The sequence below is a fragment of the Taudactylus pleione genome, unplaced genomic scaffold, assembly GCF_031769625.1.
Source record: "Taudactylus pleione unplaced genomic scaffold, aTauple2 ptg000064l, whole genome shotgun sequence".
Lineage (NCBI taxonomy): Eukaryota > Metazoa > Chordata > Amphibia > Anura > Myobatrachidae > Taudactylus > Taudactylus pleione.
In genome coordinates this window covers 368,038-385,874 of record NW_028284466.1, presented here as the reverse complement: position 1 = coordinate 385,874, position 17,837 = coordinate 368,038, and the positions used below count along the sequence as shown (strand labels likewise).

The window sequence follows — 17,837 nt, the reverse complement described above, 5'->3', positions numbered from 1 at the left end:
AACCAGTGTGTTGGTTCATTAATAGATAACAGGTACAGCTGTACTCATTGTTACTACACTTTTAATGGAGTGAAGCATGAGCAGAATGGGGTCTCATCAATCGGTGAGTGTCTGCTGCTTGCAGGTAGTGGTGCAGGATGCTGGAGCAGCTTTATGCAGGTATACATTGGGGTCTCTCACAGGGGTGCATATGTATGAAGCTCTAGAAAGTGATAAAGTGGAGAGTGATAAACGACCAACCACTCAGCTCCCAACTGTCATGTTACAGGCTGTGTTTGAAAAATGACACTTGGGAGCTGAGTGGTTGGTCGTTTATCACTCTGCACTTTACCACTTCCCAGAGCTTCATACATCTGCCCCATAGAGATAAATAGGAGACTTCTGTCTCCCACCATATCATTCTACACAGTACTAAGATGTAGGGACGGCCATCAACCATCGATGATTCATAATCATTGATGGTTTATGACCAATGTTGAATGGTTTTACCATCGATGGTGGAGAACCAGATGGTTTCCCTCCATCGATGGTACAGCATAACTGAATGTTTTTTTGTTTTTTTTTTTACACGGTGCCAGGTCACGGAACATAGCTCCGCCCCGGCATTCGCTAAGCCCTGCCCCCCGGGTTTTGATTGGCCCATGGGCCAGTCAGTCAAAAAATAGGGATCACCATCGGCAATGTACAATGTGGACTCCACATCTCCACACTGTGGAGATGTGTTCCACTGTAGCAGCCAGTGCTGGGATCAAGTGTGTGGTCCTGTAGCCTGGTGAGATGTGTCCCCAGCAGGACACATCAGTGGTCGGTGCTGGGAAAGTGTGTCTGTTCCCAGCGCTAGTCAAGGAGCAGCGGAAGGTGACATTTAGTGTCATTCGTGAGCTGGATGCAGCTTGCGGACCGGCAGCCATTGAAGAGCGGCAGCAATTTGAATTTGGCGCTGACCGCGAGCCAATTACAGCTTGTGGACTGGCAGCCAAAAGAAAGCAGCTGCGGTGAGCCAATAACAACTCGCCACATCATAGCTGGCTCCGCCCGTGGAAGAGCCAGTTTGGCAGCGGCGGATGAAGGAGAAGGACGTTGCCTGAGGAGCTCTGGGGACCGCGGAAGAGACCAGAAGACTCCGGGCTTAAGAAAGAAGAGCTCCGGCGGCAGCACTGCTGGCCAGGAAGGTCAGCGACAGAAGAATGCGGCTGAGAACCAGAGAGTGCTGCAGTGGTGGGAAAGAAAAAGATCTAGCAAAGCTCCTTACTGCAGCCTCTCCCACCAGACAGGTAGACCCTCTATGAGGCTTCCCGTCATTAACCCCTCCCTAGACCACCAGGTTGTTGGGCACTAGGCCCATGGGGGGTAATCAGGCCTTAGGCCTGTGGCACTGATAAATGGGCATTAGACCCGTGCTCCTTTAAGTGATCCTGGGCAATATGCATTTTGGGGGTTGCCATTTTTTTATTTGCCCTGGGCGCTAAAACTAGTTACGCCCCTGGGACTGCTGCAACTACTAATGATTCTTGATGCTTTTCACACTTGTGATTTTTAAATCTTGCAAAGTCTCTCTTCCTAACTTGGATTTCCATTCACACCAATGAGACTTTGGTTTTAGCTTCTGGATATCTTGAGAGTCACTGAATGCAAGGTTTGCAAATTCCTAATCATATCTCTTAGGTCGCTTGCTGATATTTTATCTAGCAGGAGACCTTTTCTGTGCTTGTACTTCCACAATGATAGTCTCTTTTTCAGACATACTGTATATTCAGGTGCTGGAATGTCCAGTGACACATAATCAATCTGCATGTCAACTTCCAGCCTATCTTCAATTTGTGTTATTTTCTTTAACAATAACATCTCTGAGCTTAACAAGCTTTCTGGTATTTGAAATCCTCTGTAACCTTTATCTCATGGCAATAGCCAAGAATGATGCACTTTACTGACTTTGAATCCAGCTTTCATCTTTTTTCCTTTGGTATATGCACATAGGGCCTGATTCAGAGTTGGGAATAGAGAGAGAGATAGCACTTAACTGTGTACCTGGACAAAGTATGTTGCAATGCAAGGGGTGTAAATACATAAAAAAAAATTGAATGTAGGCTAAATACTGGCTGCTTTTGCATGTAGCCCACAAATACTGCACAGCTTTATTATTACTCTACAATTTAGATGTCAGTTTGGATACCTCCCTCCCAAATCTAAATCTCTCTGCATATTTTAAATCTGCCCCACCTGCAGTGCAGCATGGTTTCACCAAGATGATCAGTTGAGAGCGATATCTCACTCTATTTCCAACTCTGAATCAGGCCCTTAGTCCATATGTCCAAAGATTCTGAGATGTCTTACACTTGGTTTTCTCTTTGAAAATGCTTCAATAGGTGTTATGCCCTTTGGTGTACAATTTGCTCATTCACTGACACCATTTTGCTCACTAAAGTCTCATATAGCTAAAGTCAATTATATGGGACTTTAGTTAATATGACTCCACATCTCTATACCAGCTGAGACTAGACTGCACTAAAGGAGAAACGGGACAGCACCTGATTGACAACCAAAGGTTGCAGAAGGAGGAGCAAGGATACACATATAAGGAGGCTCCCCATGCATCACTACACAGCCGTGACGAAGCCCCACATAATTTGATGAGTGAAATGCATTGGACATGCCCCCTCCAATGGGAACATCTGGAAAAACCGGCGGTGAAGAATGTGCATGTGTACCACGGGACCATCTCATGCCACCCTTACCTGATCCTCCCAGCGCCGAATAGCCAGCAGAAGAGGAAGGTAAGACGACACCACTAAGTGGGCTCTCGATCACACCAGATGGGGGAACACAGATTTCACCAACACAACACACTTACAGACCCCGAAACTAGCAGACTGGGACCCAGAACCCACTGCAGTATGTTTCGTACACACCCGGGACTCAACCCCTACACTTGAAGTGCTTTGCATTGTAAGACCTCACAGCAACAGGTGCGCGCACCTCTTGTTTTGCTTCTTTTGCCACCATTTGTCCAATGTATATTTTTGAAACTCACTGCTATTGTCTATAATTATCTGTGCTTTCATTCATTTTCTTTTTAACGCCATTGTAATAATTAAGTTCATTTTTACTTCTCATCTATATGGCTTATTTTATATAGTGACTCTATTTTGCACCTAAAAGGTACACAACTCCCTTTCACCTCAGGATCAGAGCCATAAGAGAGCCGGCCCGAGGGAAGGGTGTGTGGCCTAATCTCAGAAGGCGTGAAGCACTGTGAGCCCCTCAGCTTGGCACAAATCCAGGTGGGGCGCTATTAGTGTGATCGCTCCCACCCACAGGCAAAGGAGAGGAGACTGCTACTCAGCGGCAGCAGTGAGCAATCTCCCACTGCAGCCCAGCACACAGCTGACAGGTAAGAGGGAGGGGGGCGGCATCAGATCCGGGCCCCCACTGAGCCCCTCCAACAAACCCGGGCCCAGGTAATTAGTACCCGCTCCCTTCTCCCTCTCGACGCCCCTGATCAGGATCTTGAGTCTGTTATCAGTTTGATCTTCTACAGGTCTCTTGTAACCTGCAATGTTTTTCGCCACTTCGGCTTGTCCTCTGATGAAGTACACGTGTCATCCTTGTGAAGTCATCTATAAACATCATGAAGTTTTTGTATTCACTCACAGATTTTACCTCCATTTGGACCACACACATCTGAATGAACTATTTCAAGTAGTTTTGTAGCTCTGTTTGTTGATTTTGGAAATGACTGACGACTTTGTTTCCCTGCAATACAGCTCTCACATACGGGTTATTAGTCATTAACATTCCTGTGACAATCCTGCTATAAAGCTTCTGAACAGTGTCATATTCAAGGTGACCAAATCTTCTGTGCCAGAGCTCCAGTGACTGCTACTCAGTTGTCATCATTGCATAACAGAGCTGTGTGCATCAAGGACGTACAATTGCTGACATCTTCTGCATGGAGCTATGACGGTCCCTCTTCGGTTTCTCACAATGCACTTTCCTTTAGCGAGCTGAACTCTGTGGCCTCTCTGTTCTAGGACACGGATGGCGATAAGATTAGTTCTCTCTGTGACTTTTGTTCTTATTCCAATTTTTAAATGAGTGTCAATTGTCCCAACTTTAGTAGCTGTAAGGATTTCATTGCCAATTCCTTTGCAGTGATAGGGTCAACTTGGTGAACCATTCCTCATTGCAGCTAAACTGCCTTTTTGGACCTTAATTAGTCACATGTAAAGAAGCACATCAGGTCGAAGGTCAGACCTTCCTGCAGACTCTAGGTCCTAGTGCCCAGCATATATGCACAGCAAGGAGCGTACTGCTTTCTAACAAGTTGTTATATTTGGAAATATGGTACAGGTGCCATAATTCTGAAATAATCACCAGAAATATGATGCCATCACCCTCAAGATAATGTTGAATTATTGCAAATACTCAGAAGACTCAAGTACAGCACCAAACTCTTTGTGATGTACTGTGCATGAGTCTCCTCCTTTTGTTGTTACAGGGGAATGGATGCCCACAGGCCCTGTCAGTGTTATCACATGCCCCTTAATAGGCAAGAGAGAGGGTTAGAACTTATGGCTTGCTATACTTACCTAAAGTTACAAGTTACAGATATAGTATCCTCCATACTCTGGACACATCTTTAGATACTTATTTTATTCATTTCTGAAATTATTTCACTGATTTCTTCCTGTTTCCAGGAACTAGTTATAAGAATGAAATTATACTAAGAAAAACGGTGTCTGTACGGCGTACCGGTGAGCACCATCTGATAAAAAAACACTGGCTACACATAGTGCTAAAACAATTTAAGCCAACATATTGTGTTACTTTCACTGTTACTTATAGTGTTTTTTTTTTCATTTCTGCATTGACATCATCTTTCCCTGTCACAGTCATGAGGGTGATCAATAAACAGACCTGCATTCATTCTGTTTATAGCTGGTGGCATAGCACTAACTTGTGGCGGCTTTAGGTAAGGCAGACTGCAACACTGACAACTAATGTAAGTTGGTCTCAAACTATTAGCAAATGAAACCATAAACTTGAGCTTTTTCCTACATATTCATTTATAAATGAAATTAAATTATGAAAATAGATGGAAATTGGAACCTGATTTGCATCAAACCAGTTTACTCTCTTTACAAAATTACTTTCCCTTAAGATGGGTACACTTTAGACGGCGGCAGATGCGATGGACGACATATCGTGTGGTCCGTACACACCACATGATTTGGTGAACGACCGCATGATATGTCGTTCCCCCCACCGCATCCACATGCGTGGCATCGTCAGTTGCATCTTCAGATTGAGCTGCATGTAGGGCCAACCTGAAGATGTGATGGCCTCCGCCGCGGTACCACTCATAGTCCATACACACTTGACCATTTGAGCGAATTGCCGTTCAGATCCGTCGGTATTAGGCAAATCACAGGCATCACTAGTGGGGTGCGGGCCGCACCGGGTGTGCACCACCCAAGCTCTGCTATTTTGGTGTCACCCTGTTGGAAGGTGTCACAAAGCAGCCACAACTCAGAGAGAGGCAGGGGAGAGGCTGTGGGCTGCCCCAGCATCTGCTGGAGTGCTGGGTAAGCCCACTATTTGCCAAGATCAGCATACATAAAGGGCGTGGCTCAATGGAATGGGGCCCTGCCCCTTGCGCACGCCTAAGTAGTCCAACCAGCCGCACCAGGTGTCAAACAAGTAAGTGATGCCGCTGGCTGAAATCATTCAAAAATCGTCTTATGTGTAGCCAACTATGTGGATCTACCTTTAGTGTTGTAATATGAGCAAGTCATATCCTATTCCTTTATATCAGTGGTTCTCAAATCCAAACCCCAAGTACCCCCAACAGGGCATGTTTTGAGGGTTTCTGTTTGCGGAAGCAGGTGAGATAATTACTGACCCAGCAAAATAGGTTAACTCACCTGGGCATGATTAAAGAAATCCACTAAACATGACCTGTTAGGTGTTCTATAAATATAGTTCTATAGTTTAATACACACTTACAATCAGTCGCCATGAGGAGTTGAGAAATATATGAATGCATAATATGCCGTAGATGTAATGCACAGATTATTTATAAGCATCCTGATTGTCATCGTATTGTCGTTGCAGGTTTGGCTGGGACTTCTGAAACCTATAAGTAAACAGGTGAAAAGTAAGTTCAACAAATGTTTTATTATCCTTGCTTACTGCCAAAAGGTAATATTTAGCCTGAATGGATGCTGCCAACCACATAGCAGCCTGTAGATGTATTATATATATAACTATGCCTTCATAGTTTGCAGATTGCCTTTCTATACATTTCATGCAGTCTACGTTTTTATTTTATTAAGATCCTAAGGAAACAGTTTTCAAATTTATGGTGAAATTCTTCCTAGTGGACCCAGGACAACTGCGAGGAGAGTTGACAAGGTAATAATTTCCGTGTTTGGTGACTCCTGTCCCATGGATGATTTTCTATTCCTTATGATGGAATTTCTGAATATCTGTAACAGCAACAGACACCTAGCCGCATCTAATACAAACTGAGTCTATGGCAGAAATTTATTAGACTCCTGAATCACTGAAGAAGTGCCACTAGGGAGGATCAAAGCTCTGGAAGGTGAATAGTGCTGCACAAGGGGCAGGGTATTATTTAACAAAAAATAGAGTTGCTGAAGTTTCAAGCCGTTATAAAATACTAATATTGCATAAGTGACCAACTCAATGAAAAGAAAAGTAGGCTCGCTTGAAATAGAATCAGCTTCAAAATACCTGTAAATTGAGGAATTATGTGAAAACTTTGGTTACAATGAAAATAAAAGTGGGCCTAATCCTATAGTAGGTCATGCTTGGTTGTGAAGTTTCCACTTGTGCAATATGTAAGCTTAGAAGTTCTAATCGTACTTACCTACTCTCCCGGAAGGTGCGGGAGACGCCTGATTTTTCGGGTAGGCCTTCTGGAAAAGTGGGTGGATCTCCCACATCCCACCCACTCCTAATGAAGTAGGCAGGATGGGGAGATAATACAGGAAATTGCAGGTTCATAGAGAGAGGACGCGGCTAAGTTGCAAATCACGTCGTTTTATCGTCCCCTCTCCACGGACCAGCAATTTTAGTTAAAAGTATGGTAAACATGTTCCGTTTCTTAGATGTGTAGCTATAAAACACAAACTTCTGCAGTAGACTATATTTATAGGAGGTAACAAGGGGGGGGGGCTAGAGAAATGCAGACGTGTCTGACTGTTTAAAGGCCTTTTCAGGGGCGTGCATTAATTAGCTATTGCGATCTCCTTTGCAGCATGAGAGCTCTCTGTGTGTCTGGAGAGCTGCAGTCTTTGCTGCTGGTCAGACTTGCCACACATGCTGCTAGGCTGCCCACTCTGTGTCGATGTTTCTAATGTTTACGCTGTTGCATGTCGTCAGATGGATATATGAAGGTTAGCAGTGGGCATCCCTAGGCTTGGCTGTGGTTTGGAAGGCCTTAGCGTATTTTATCAACAGCGATCCGTGAGAGAATGAAGTTGTGATTTCATTAGGGTCCGTCTCTGAATAAGGCCCTTTGTCAGTGGGATGGACATTCCCAGGGATAGTGTGACCATCAGTTGTCAAAGAAGAAATAGTCTGTACTTTACGTACAATGTAATAAAGATATATAAAATAAATAATTCCTGTAGCCTGGGAACAAATTACATTTCATGTCATGTTCATGCTTCTAGTATATGTCATTAATATCCGCTTACAACTCTTATTAACTGTCCAGGTACCTCTTTGCTCTTCAAGTAAAAAAGGACTTGGCGTCTGGAAAATTATCTTGCAATGACAACAGCGGTGCCTTAATGACTTCTTATATACTTCAGGGTAAGCAAGCTGTTATAAAACCATATAAAGCATGCACCAATATATAACACTTCTTATATAAAATTAATAAATTAGAAGGCTAAGTACATTGTTGGGAATTGAAATGAGGATGTCAGTGCCTGAGATCCAGAGCTGCAAGCGGGCCCATAACTTCACCATTGAAATTCAATGGTGCTAGCAAGGCAATGGTAAGAGATAAGTGAGTTTAGGGTTAGTGGAGCTGCCAAGAGGATCCTCAGGCCCCATTGGAAGTGATTCATGGGCACCTGTGGTAAAAGCCGGTGCAGCCCTAGGGTGAGGACGTACAGGATATCACCATGCAGACCAATGGGAATCTATTGGTCAAGACTGTGACTTTCCCCCGCTCATCATTTGTCTTATATTGGGACATGGATGGGTGGACCCATCCAACCACACCATGGTTGCCAGCACTAGGCCGTAAAATAAGGCTTGGCCAGGAGACTTTTCGTCTGGCATCCCCGTCCCCCATATCATCATCCTTGGAGATGAGGGAGATCAGGGGCATGCTATATAATGTAATATATACTGTATGGGAAGATGTGTCTGCTGTTTAATGCTAGGAGTATGGAGCACCATTGTGTATGTTAGAGTACATGATTTACTCTGTGGGTGAAGATTTACGATTGGTGCCCATTCTTGTAGAGGGCTTACCCCATAGCCTGTGCACCATCTGGGACCAATGGTAGCCTTGAACTATTGAATTTGTAAATGTAAGACCTGTGTTTAGTATATGTCACAGTATCTCAAAGAATAATGCTGAGTACACACCTATACACTCGTTGGGCTGCACCTTCCATCATGTTTTGTTAGATGAAAACTGCCCAAATCGAAGGATCGCATCTCTCAAAAGGGACATATCGTACCAAAAGTGCAGTGAGCATGCACCTTTGACCGTTCTTCTGGCTGTTCTTGCGATTCTACACCAGCAGCAGCGCCGCCTCTGGGTGGTACAAACATTTTCTTTTGATATCTTGGTAGTCGGTGATCGAAGGTCGCAAGTATGATTATATAAGTGTGTACGTGCGGCGGGTCTACATTAAGGTCGGGACTGCCGATCGGGGGTTAAGTTGATAGAAACATTGCATTGAACGTGTGATCACAAAGGTGTGTACCCATTTTACATAAATTAAATCTGGATTTTGTCCATTAATTAAGCGGAGTTGGGAGATTTTGAGGCGGAGACAGCGAGGAAACACTTAGAACAGAACCAATACTTGCCGAACCAAGAATATTTGGACAACAAGATCCTCAAATACTACCAGCGGCATGTGTAAGTAACCTTACTGGAAGGATTTGCATTACTTAGATAAATTAAAAAACTTTTTAGTTTTGGTACGACAACAGTATACAAACTGTGTGGTTAAGGAGGAGTCAGATATAATCTTAATGAAATAGAATAGAACTAGGAAGATCTGGGTCATTTTTTGGACCAGTCTGAGGGCCACTTTTTTTTTGTAAGAACTGAACAGATTAGATGAAGCAGTCTCTGCTGGAGCATTTACCTAACTTAGGGGTCTATTTACTAAGCAGTGTTAGGAGAAGTGAAAAGTGATAAGGTTCCAGCCAATCAGCTCCTAACTGACATCTCACAGGCTGTGTTTGAAAAATGACAGTTGGGAGCTGATTGGCTGGCACCTTATCACTTTTCACTCTACACTTTTCCCTTCTCCTAACACTGCTTAGTAAATAGACCCTTTATTCCTTTACACACAGACCATTAATGTGTCTCATTGATGTCTCCGCCATCTGTATAAATTTGTACTCTGATAAACCTAATAGTCTATTTTGATGATTAGTTTACTAACATATGTAGCATTCTTCATGTGTATTCAGATATAGGGGTCTATTTACTAAGCAGTGTTAGGAGACAGAGTGAAAAGTGATAAGGTGCCAGCCAATCAGCTCCCAACTGTCATTTTTCAAACACAGCCTGTTAGATGACAGTTGGGAGCTAATTGGCTGTCACCTTATCACTTTTCACTGTCTCCTAACACTGCTTAGTAAATAGACCCCATAGTAACCAGGAATAACACCAAAACTTAATTTAATTTACTTCTTTAATTACAGTTACATTAATTATATTTCCTAAATTGGAACCACACCTAATTCTGAACCCTGGTAAAAAGTGGAGGGGATGTTCTTTGTTGTAAAACAATTGTGGCCATCCTGTGGCTCTTAAGCCTCAGGTTATGTGGCTCATTCATCTTATAAAGTTGGCTCCCAGCTGCTCTGGGTGCTGGCATAGCAGATTGGTCCTCTGGTTTCTGCTCCTAGTCGGACTGCAAACTGTTTCTGCATCAATTGACCTCCTCTATACACTGCAGGGAGGTCATGCCGCATAACCAATTGGAGGAGTAAAGAGTGCAGTGTGCTCGCCTTTTTTTCTTAGTGCTGCAGAGTCTGAAGGCTCCAGCTGTAAATGTGAGGAAAGTGAAAGAATGCATATGGGGTGATGCGAGAGCCATGTGAATGAGGACTTGGGGGCATGTGGTCATGACTCAGGTCTGATGTGCATTTCAGGTGTATATGGGGAGGTCTGATTCCAGATGGGGAGATCTGGGGGCATATTGGGACATGTGATGGCATGTGAGGTGGTTTTATTGACAAGTGAGGGGCATGTAGAGAGGTCTTATGGACACTTGGGAAGGTCAAATGGCATGCAAGGGTCATGTGGGTAATCTAGGGCATATTGGGAGGTCTGATTGCTTGTGATAACATCTAACGGGCATGTGAAGAGGTCTGAGGGCATCGTTTTCTGCAGTTTCTATAGATTTTTTGGCTCTTAGGCCGGAATGTAATAGTTTCATTTTGCAGCAACTTTTAATTTGCTGAGAATCTTGGCGAGATTCCGGTGATTTTTGAGGTCTCTAAGCTGCCAGCTATGAGTGATGGATGATAAGCTCACAACTGTGTTTCCTTCCCCCACCCCCCAATGTAAAACTAGCACTAATGCTTCAGTCTACATGGGTATTGGAAAAAGTAAAATATAAGAAAATATTTATTTACTGGTGCACTACAGGTTGCAGCAAGCCCCGTCATGTCAAATTTGTAATGCATTATGAATGTGCTGTAAATATATCTGCATGTTACTGTCGTGATTGAATGTTTGTAATATTTACATCATTAAACCAGTGGTTCTCAAACTTGGTCCTCAGGACCATACAATTATCAGTTTCCAGATCACCCAGGAGGTGCACAGGTGTAGTCATTACTCACTGACACATTTTAAAAGATTCTGGGCCTGATTCAGAGCCGGACGCTCTGACCAGAGCGCTCGCTCTGAATCAGGGCCCTCCTACCTAAAAATGGAGCAGCCTCCTGGCTGCTCGCATAGCTGTGGGTGACCACCCACAGCTTATGCGAGCGGCCAAAAAGATGGTCGCGATGGTCAAGACCATCGCGACCATCGGGCTTGGGACGAGACCCTGCGGTAGGATCTCGCTGCCGCAAGCCCTGGAGTGCGTTTGGCTCTATCAGAGCCAAAAGCACTCCCACTGACATCACTAGTGATGTCAGTGGGGCCGGACCCAGACGGTAGGCGTTCCCATGGGAACGCCTCCGTCTGGGCAGCCACACCCACCAAAGGGGACGTGCTGTCACTCACCATCGACAGCACGCCCCCTTTGGTGCGAGACCCATAGCGACAGCTTGGCTGTCGCTATGCGGGTCTCGCGCATGCGCACGACAGAGCTCCCTCCGTCGTGCGCATGCGCATTAGGGCACCATTGACCCGCTTGCGAGCGCTAAGCGCGCGCGAGCGGGTCTGAATTAGGCCCTCTGTCAGTAGACCTGGAACACATGCACTGTTTGGGGTCCTGAGGTCTGAGTTTGAGAACCTGTGCATTAAACAATGGGTATGATATACAGACATCTATGACTGCATGTAGTTTAAACCTTAAATTTTCAAAAAGCAAATTAAATGATGTTTTAAGTCTGCGCATGCGTCCCAGTCACAGCACGCTCGTGTCCCGATTGTTAGTGCTCAGAGACGCAGCACAGAATCAGACGCATAGTCTGTGGATTACAGTGGGCGTACATAGGAGGTAATGGGGGTGGCCATGCAGATGCGGGCGTGTCGTTGTAATGTTCTGCGTTCAAAGATGCTCAATCGCTCACATAAAACATTATACTCGGATGGAGAAACTACACCTGTCATAGGGCTGGTACAAGTTTCGATGGTGCCCCCGTTGGTGGCGTCTAAGATCACAGTGAGAAAAAACTGCACCGCCACAAGGAGCTGCAAGTGGTTGTCTCAGTATTAATGAAATCGTCTACTGTATTAGCATAACAAAGCGGCTGTGTCTGTATGTGACTCAGAGTCAGCCACTTAAAGTCAATCTAATTCCTGACAATTTGTCTAATGAACTTTGAAGCAATTGCTGTGAATCTGCTTTGTGGGTTGTCTGTGATATACTGTATGTATATATACTCAGTTTACAGTCCGTAATCCCATAACCTCCATAGGAACTAATCGTACCAATATCAACGGAGAGTTACACTAACACAGACGTCACGTCACCTGCTGGCTGCAGTTTATTTGCAACTGTAAATGGCGAGAAGTGATAATCCTATATATCAGCCCCAGGAACCACCAATAGGCTGCAGCTCTAAATGTCAGCGTCTGTTACAGCAGGAGAGTGGGGGTGATAATAACAATCATAGAAAACATGTAACACTGTCTGTATTCACTTCTGCTGGCTGTCCATCAAGAATTTGCCGATCATTAGTGACGGCTCATAATTCCTTCATGGCCTAACTCTAGCACTACTGTGAGAAAGACAGGATTATGTCATGTAGCTCCAGGGCTGGGTATGTATAGGCACCTGCTGGCTGCTGCAATACACTTGACAGCATTGTCCCCAGTCTGGATGATATAATTAAGCCAGCTCCTATATGAGCCAATGAAGAGTTGCTTGTACAGCTCTTCCTCTTGCCGTATTGCCAGGGCCATAAGTAGTGGAGGGCGGTGCCGCCACTCTGAGCACAGGGCCAAGGGGGTATTTTCCCTGTAGATCTGCTGCAAAGGTGCCCAGGGGCGTTCTATGAACACACCAATTACTGCTCTTATTCGGATATTGGTGGCCCCTCCTCTTCCATCTGACATCATGATGTTACATTTTCAGAGGCGAAGCCGTCACAGGTTTTCCATCTTGTTTTGGCACTGAGTACTACCGAAACCAGTGTGCGGTCTACAGGAGATACAGAGTCTTAAGCATTTCAATCAGATCTCCACTTTTGACTGAGGAGCTGTAACTGTGCCGGCATGCCCCCTGAGTGATAGACGTCATGAGGTTGTGCACATGACGTCATTATGTCGCACAGAGCAGGCAAGGCCGGAAGCATTAGGGAAGTGCCGCGCTGAACAGAACATCCTGGGGATCAGCTAAACAGAGTACATGGTGCCCGTCTGGAATTTCTAAAGGACGGTCTGGCAGTACTGCAGCAGCAATCCATATGGCAGGGTGCCTTTTCAGGCACGCTGCTGGCCAGAAGCAAGGGCCATGGGGCGGTGAGGGTGCCGCCCACAGAGCCCTGTGCTACGCAGAGTTGGACGTCAGGTTAAATTTGCCTATTGCCAGGCATATATTTTGCACTTGGCATAGGGCTTGTAATAGTACACACTAATAATGATGACAGATATCAAACCTAGCGTATAGATACAGGGCCTGATTCAGAGAGGTGGCTGTGCAAGACCTTCCAACTAAATGCAAATGCAGCAGGAGGTGTCTGCAGTAAATAGACACCTACTGCATGCATCTGCGATCTGAGGGCCTGATTCAGAGCCGGATGTTCTGACAGAGCGCTCGCTCTGAATCAGGGCCATCCTTCTTGATATTTAGAGCAGCCTCCTGACCGCTCGTATAGCTGTGGGTGACCACAGCCAGTGGCGAAACTACTGTCCCTGCAGCCCCAGCGGTGGCTTGAGGGCTACGCCGAATGAGGGAGGCGCCGGCGTCAATGAAGTAAAGGGAGAGAGGCAGCCGCACTGCCGGAGCGTGGGAGCAGTGATACAGGGCTGCCAGCAGTGGCTGCACCTGTGCTAATCAATCCTGAGGTGAGGATTGCAGGCGTACTGCGGGGCCGTGGGAGCAGAGAGCTGGTTAATACGGGACTGCCAGCTGGATAAATGCTGGCAGAGGAATCCTTCAGGGGCGGATTGTGCCGCTGGGAACTCAGGAGAGTTCCCGCTGGGCCCGCTCTGCCCTCCCCTAAGTTCCCTCCAGCCGGGCTGATTTTGCTGCGTGGCCGGCTGCCGCGTGTCCCCTTCAGTCTCCAGGGCAGGGCCACCATAAGGGGGGGGACTGTCGGGACTACTGTCCCCGGGCCCGGAGACACTGACAGATAAGGGGGTCCCGGCTGGCTGCTACCACCCACCCGCCCGCCGCCTCGTCCCCAATGTGAAAGGAGGTCGCCGCCCGCCGGTAACGAGGTGCCTGCTGTCTGCCCCTTCTGGCGATGTAACTTTATCGTACAGCGGCAGAAGGGGCGGACAGGCCACCCGTTCATGGCGGGCGGTGGGCTCTGTGTGCTTGTCTGCTGCACGTGACGTCATTAAGTCACCGCGCACTAATGAGGAAGAGGAGCCGCTGCTGCACCATCAGCCTGGCCCTGGTCTGGAGCATAAGGGTAAGGCAAGACATACGCTGTCTGGCTGGAGGAGAAGGGGGTTGCTATAACACTGGGCTGGAGAGACATATATATATTTCTATATACACACACATATACCATATATATATATATATATATATATATATATGTGGACTCTGATATGCTGATAAGGCAAAACACAACACGGCCCGGCACTGCAGGACTTCCAATGATGTGATAATTTAATTAAACGTTTCTGGGCTATCGTCAGGAGTATTATGTAAACAGCTTGCCGCGGGTTTATCTAATTATACACTTTTTTGGTTGCTATGACGACCACCGTGTCACATCTGGTGTTGAGGCATGGAATCGGCAAGGCTGTTGTTTGGTCGGCCTGACAACCGCTGCGCCTCTTCCTGTTTCGTCACAATTATTATACCACGTGTCCTATAGTTGCGCTCTGTCACTTCCGGACCGGCGTGGCTGGCGGCTAGGACATGAGCCCATACAGGTCAGCCTCATTGTTCTTAATTGTTTTGGGTATAAATGTGTGCTTGTTGCTTGAGTCAGTGTATTCTTGAGGAGGGCGTATGACACGCCGAAACAGCTGTCGGACCTAAGGTGTGCACAGAGGATGACAGATTGTTTTTTACATGACCACCCTGGCATATGATAAGTATCACTTTCTGATTGACATGCCTCCAAACAGTGATATGGTCGACACAACGCTTTAATGTACTGCACAATGTTGGTGCTTTTTTTCATAAATTTGTCTATGCATTTACTGCTGGATGTGCTGGTTCTTTTTTTGGTACTACATTATTTTTTATGTACCGGGCACTTCCTCATACTTTTTATTCAAGTGTGCAGCTGGGAACTTGAACTAATATATATATGTGTGTGTGTGTGTGTGTCTCGATCTATCTATCTAATAGTCAGCACTCAGAAAATAATCAGACACACATCAGGTTGTGTACCCAACGTTTCAATGCTTTATATACGCATCTTCTACAGTGTGCTATATATATATATATATATATAGTGTGTACTAGGCACATATGCTGCAGCTATACAGGGCCGTAAGCCAAGGAATGCGGCCATAGGTTTCCATATTGGGTGGGTGGGTGGGCGGGCCCTGCCTATTTTGTCAGTCCCGGGCCCAACAATTTCTGATGGCAGTCCTGCTCCAGGGGCATGTGTAGAATGAAGCCAAAGGATAATGACCGAGGGGGAGCTGCTGTGCATGCCTGGCTACAGCAGTTCCTCCCATGGGCCATTGCAGAGCCTCCTCACCTCACCCATGGGAACGCCTCAATCTGGGCAGCCACGCCCCCGGCCCACCCACCAAAGGGGGCATTCTGTCACTCAACATCGACAGTACGCCCCCTTTGGTACGAGACCCGGAGCGACGGTTTGCCCGTCGCTAACAGGATCTCGTGCATGCGCACGACGGAGCCGGCTCCGTCGTGCGCATGCGCACTGGGCCACCATCGACCCGCTTGCGAGCGCGTCTGAATGGGGCCCTGAGTTCAGTATCTGTAGACGCTGCCACGGATCACCACCATGACCATCGGTTGCTGCTTTGGCCAGGAAATCTGCATCGAACAACACAGACCCTTGGCACGGCACGCTTCCAAAACAGGGACGACACCCCCATTTTAGAGGATGAGTCCTTTTGTCCGCCCTCCCAAAAAGCATGCTGCAGCTAAGGGGAGACCGCGAGCCATCATGCAGGACCTATTCTATACACACAATGAAAGGATCCAGCGCATGCTCAGACCCTCAACAATCGGAGATGTACGCAAACCTGATGGTTTGGTACATCTCTGAAACAGGCCCACAGTGTGCCCGCAAAGATTCGTACAACACTGTATACAAACAAATATACGCATTTAGTTATTACATGCCTACCCTCCCGGTTTTCGCGGGAGGCTCCCGATTTTTCGGGTAACCCCCCGCACCCCCGGAAGGGTAGGCATTTCTCCCGCATTCTGCCCACCTCCTAGTGAAGTGGGCAGAATGGGGAGAACTTCCGCGGCAGTCGCGGGTCTCTGTGTAGGGGGCGGGGCGTTTAGTTATGCGATTCTGCATGAATCACGGCATTTAGCCCCGCCCCTTATGCATATTTACGCCAGTCACGGCAATTTGCCGCGAAGGGGGCGGGGCCTAATGACGCAAGATGTCAGTACCCCCCCATCCCCCCCCCCCATCACAACCCGATTTTTCTCCTCTCCCCAAGTCTCCCGGAAAAACTAAGTACAATGTAGGCAAGTATGATTTAGTTATGTGTCTGAAAATTACAGCCAACTTGCGCTCAACTCTGCAATAGGCCCTCTGGGATTAAGCATGGCCTACAGCAGTCCTCAAGGCACCCCAACAGTTCAGGATTTAGAGATATCCATGGTTGAGCACAGGTGGTTAAATCAAATTGACTGAGGCACTAAATAAGTCACCGGTGTTCAACCATGGATATCTCTAAAACCTGAACTGTTGGGGAGCCTTGAGGAGCAGGTTTGGGAGCGTCTGGTCTAAGAGAATAATAAATGATCAAAAGAGAAAATGCAGAGCATCTTGTTGCTCTTGGTTCAGGTCTACGGACCCTACTTATAAATCAGGGTCTGCTTACAGAGCAGATAATCTACAGCTTTATTATATTAATCTGATTAGGTAAGTAACAGAGATGGAGTACTTCATATATTAAATATTACGCAATCTTGTAGATACATAAATCGTAGAATCTGCGTGGGGGGCTTAATTAATACGTTGTAAGCTGCAGCCGCTGCGGGAACTCCTGCGAGTATTCCCGTATTTTTTAAGTGGTAATAACTTTAAAGGTAAAACCAAGCTGTCTTTGCCTTTAAAATGATTGCCGCTTAAAAATACAGGATGACTCGCAGGAGGTCCACCCAGCGGCTGCAGCTTGCAACCTATTACATAAGCCCCATGGTGTCAGTTACCTATTTTTTTATAGTCTTGCACTATGGCACAAATATCTTTTTTCCGATTATATTTAGTTTAGATTTAAATTTTTCATATGAATTATGATTTTTATAACCTTGTACAATTCACAGATCCTTTTCTCTGATGCCAGTTTTCAGATTATTAAAAAAAAAAAAAACTATGGTACTTCTTAATTGTATGGGCTCCAGTTGACAACAACCACTTGTTGTCCCAGGGAGGATTCAAGTGGGGAGCTGGCACTACTGAAATATAACCTCCCTGAGAGTCCTACCACTGACCCCCGCCCTGTGCCAAGAGGCAAAGATGGGCTGTGGAGAGGGAGAGACATGAAGGGAGGTGCTGACACTATGGGCCTGATTCAGAGCCGGGACGCCCTGAAAGAGCGCTCGCTCTGAATCAGGGCGTCTTTTTTTTTCATTTGGAGC

The 17,837-nt window shown here is 46.2% G+C and overlaps 1 protein-coding gene across 1 annotated transcript in view; it reads left to right on the top strand.

Annotated features, from left to right (window-relative positions):
• FRMD7 (FERM domain containing 7) overlaps window positions 1-17,837 on the top strand; it is a 71,410-nt gene that overhangs the window by 22,079 nt on the left and 31,494 nt on the right. Inside the window, exons 3-6 of the mRNA XM_088465808.1 lie at window positions 6,115-6,157; window positions 6,336-6,414; window positions 7,745-7,842; window positions 9,019-9,133. Of these exons, the coding sequence (XP_088321934.1) occupies window positions 6,115-6,157; window positions 6,336-6,414; window positions 7,745-7,842; window positions 9,019-9,133 (335 nt within the window). The remainder of the gene's footprint in view (window positions 1-6,114; window positions 6,158-6,335; window positions 6,415-7,744; window positions 7,843-9,018; window positions 9,134-17,837) is intronic.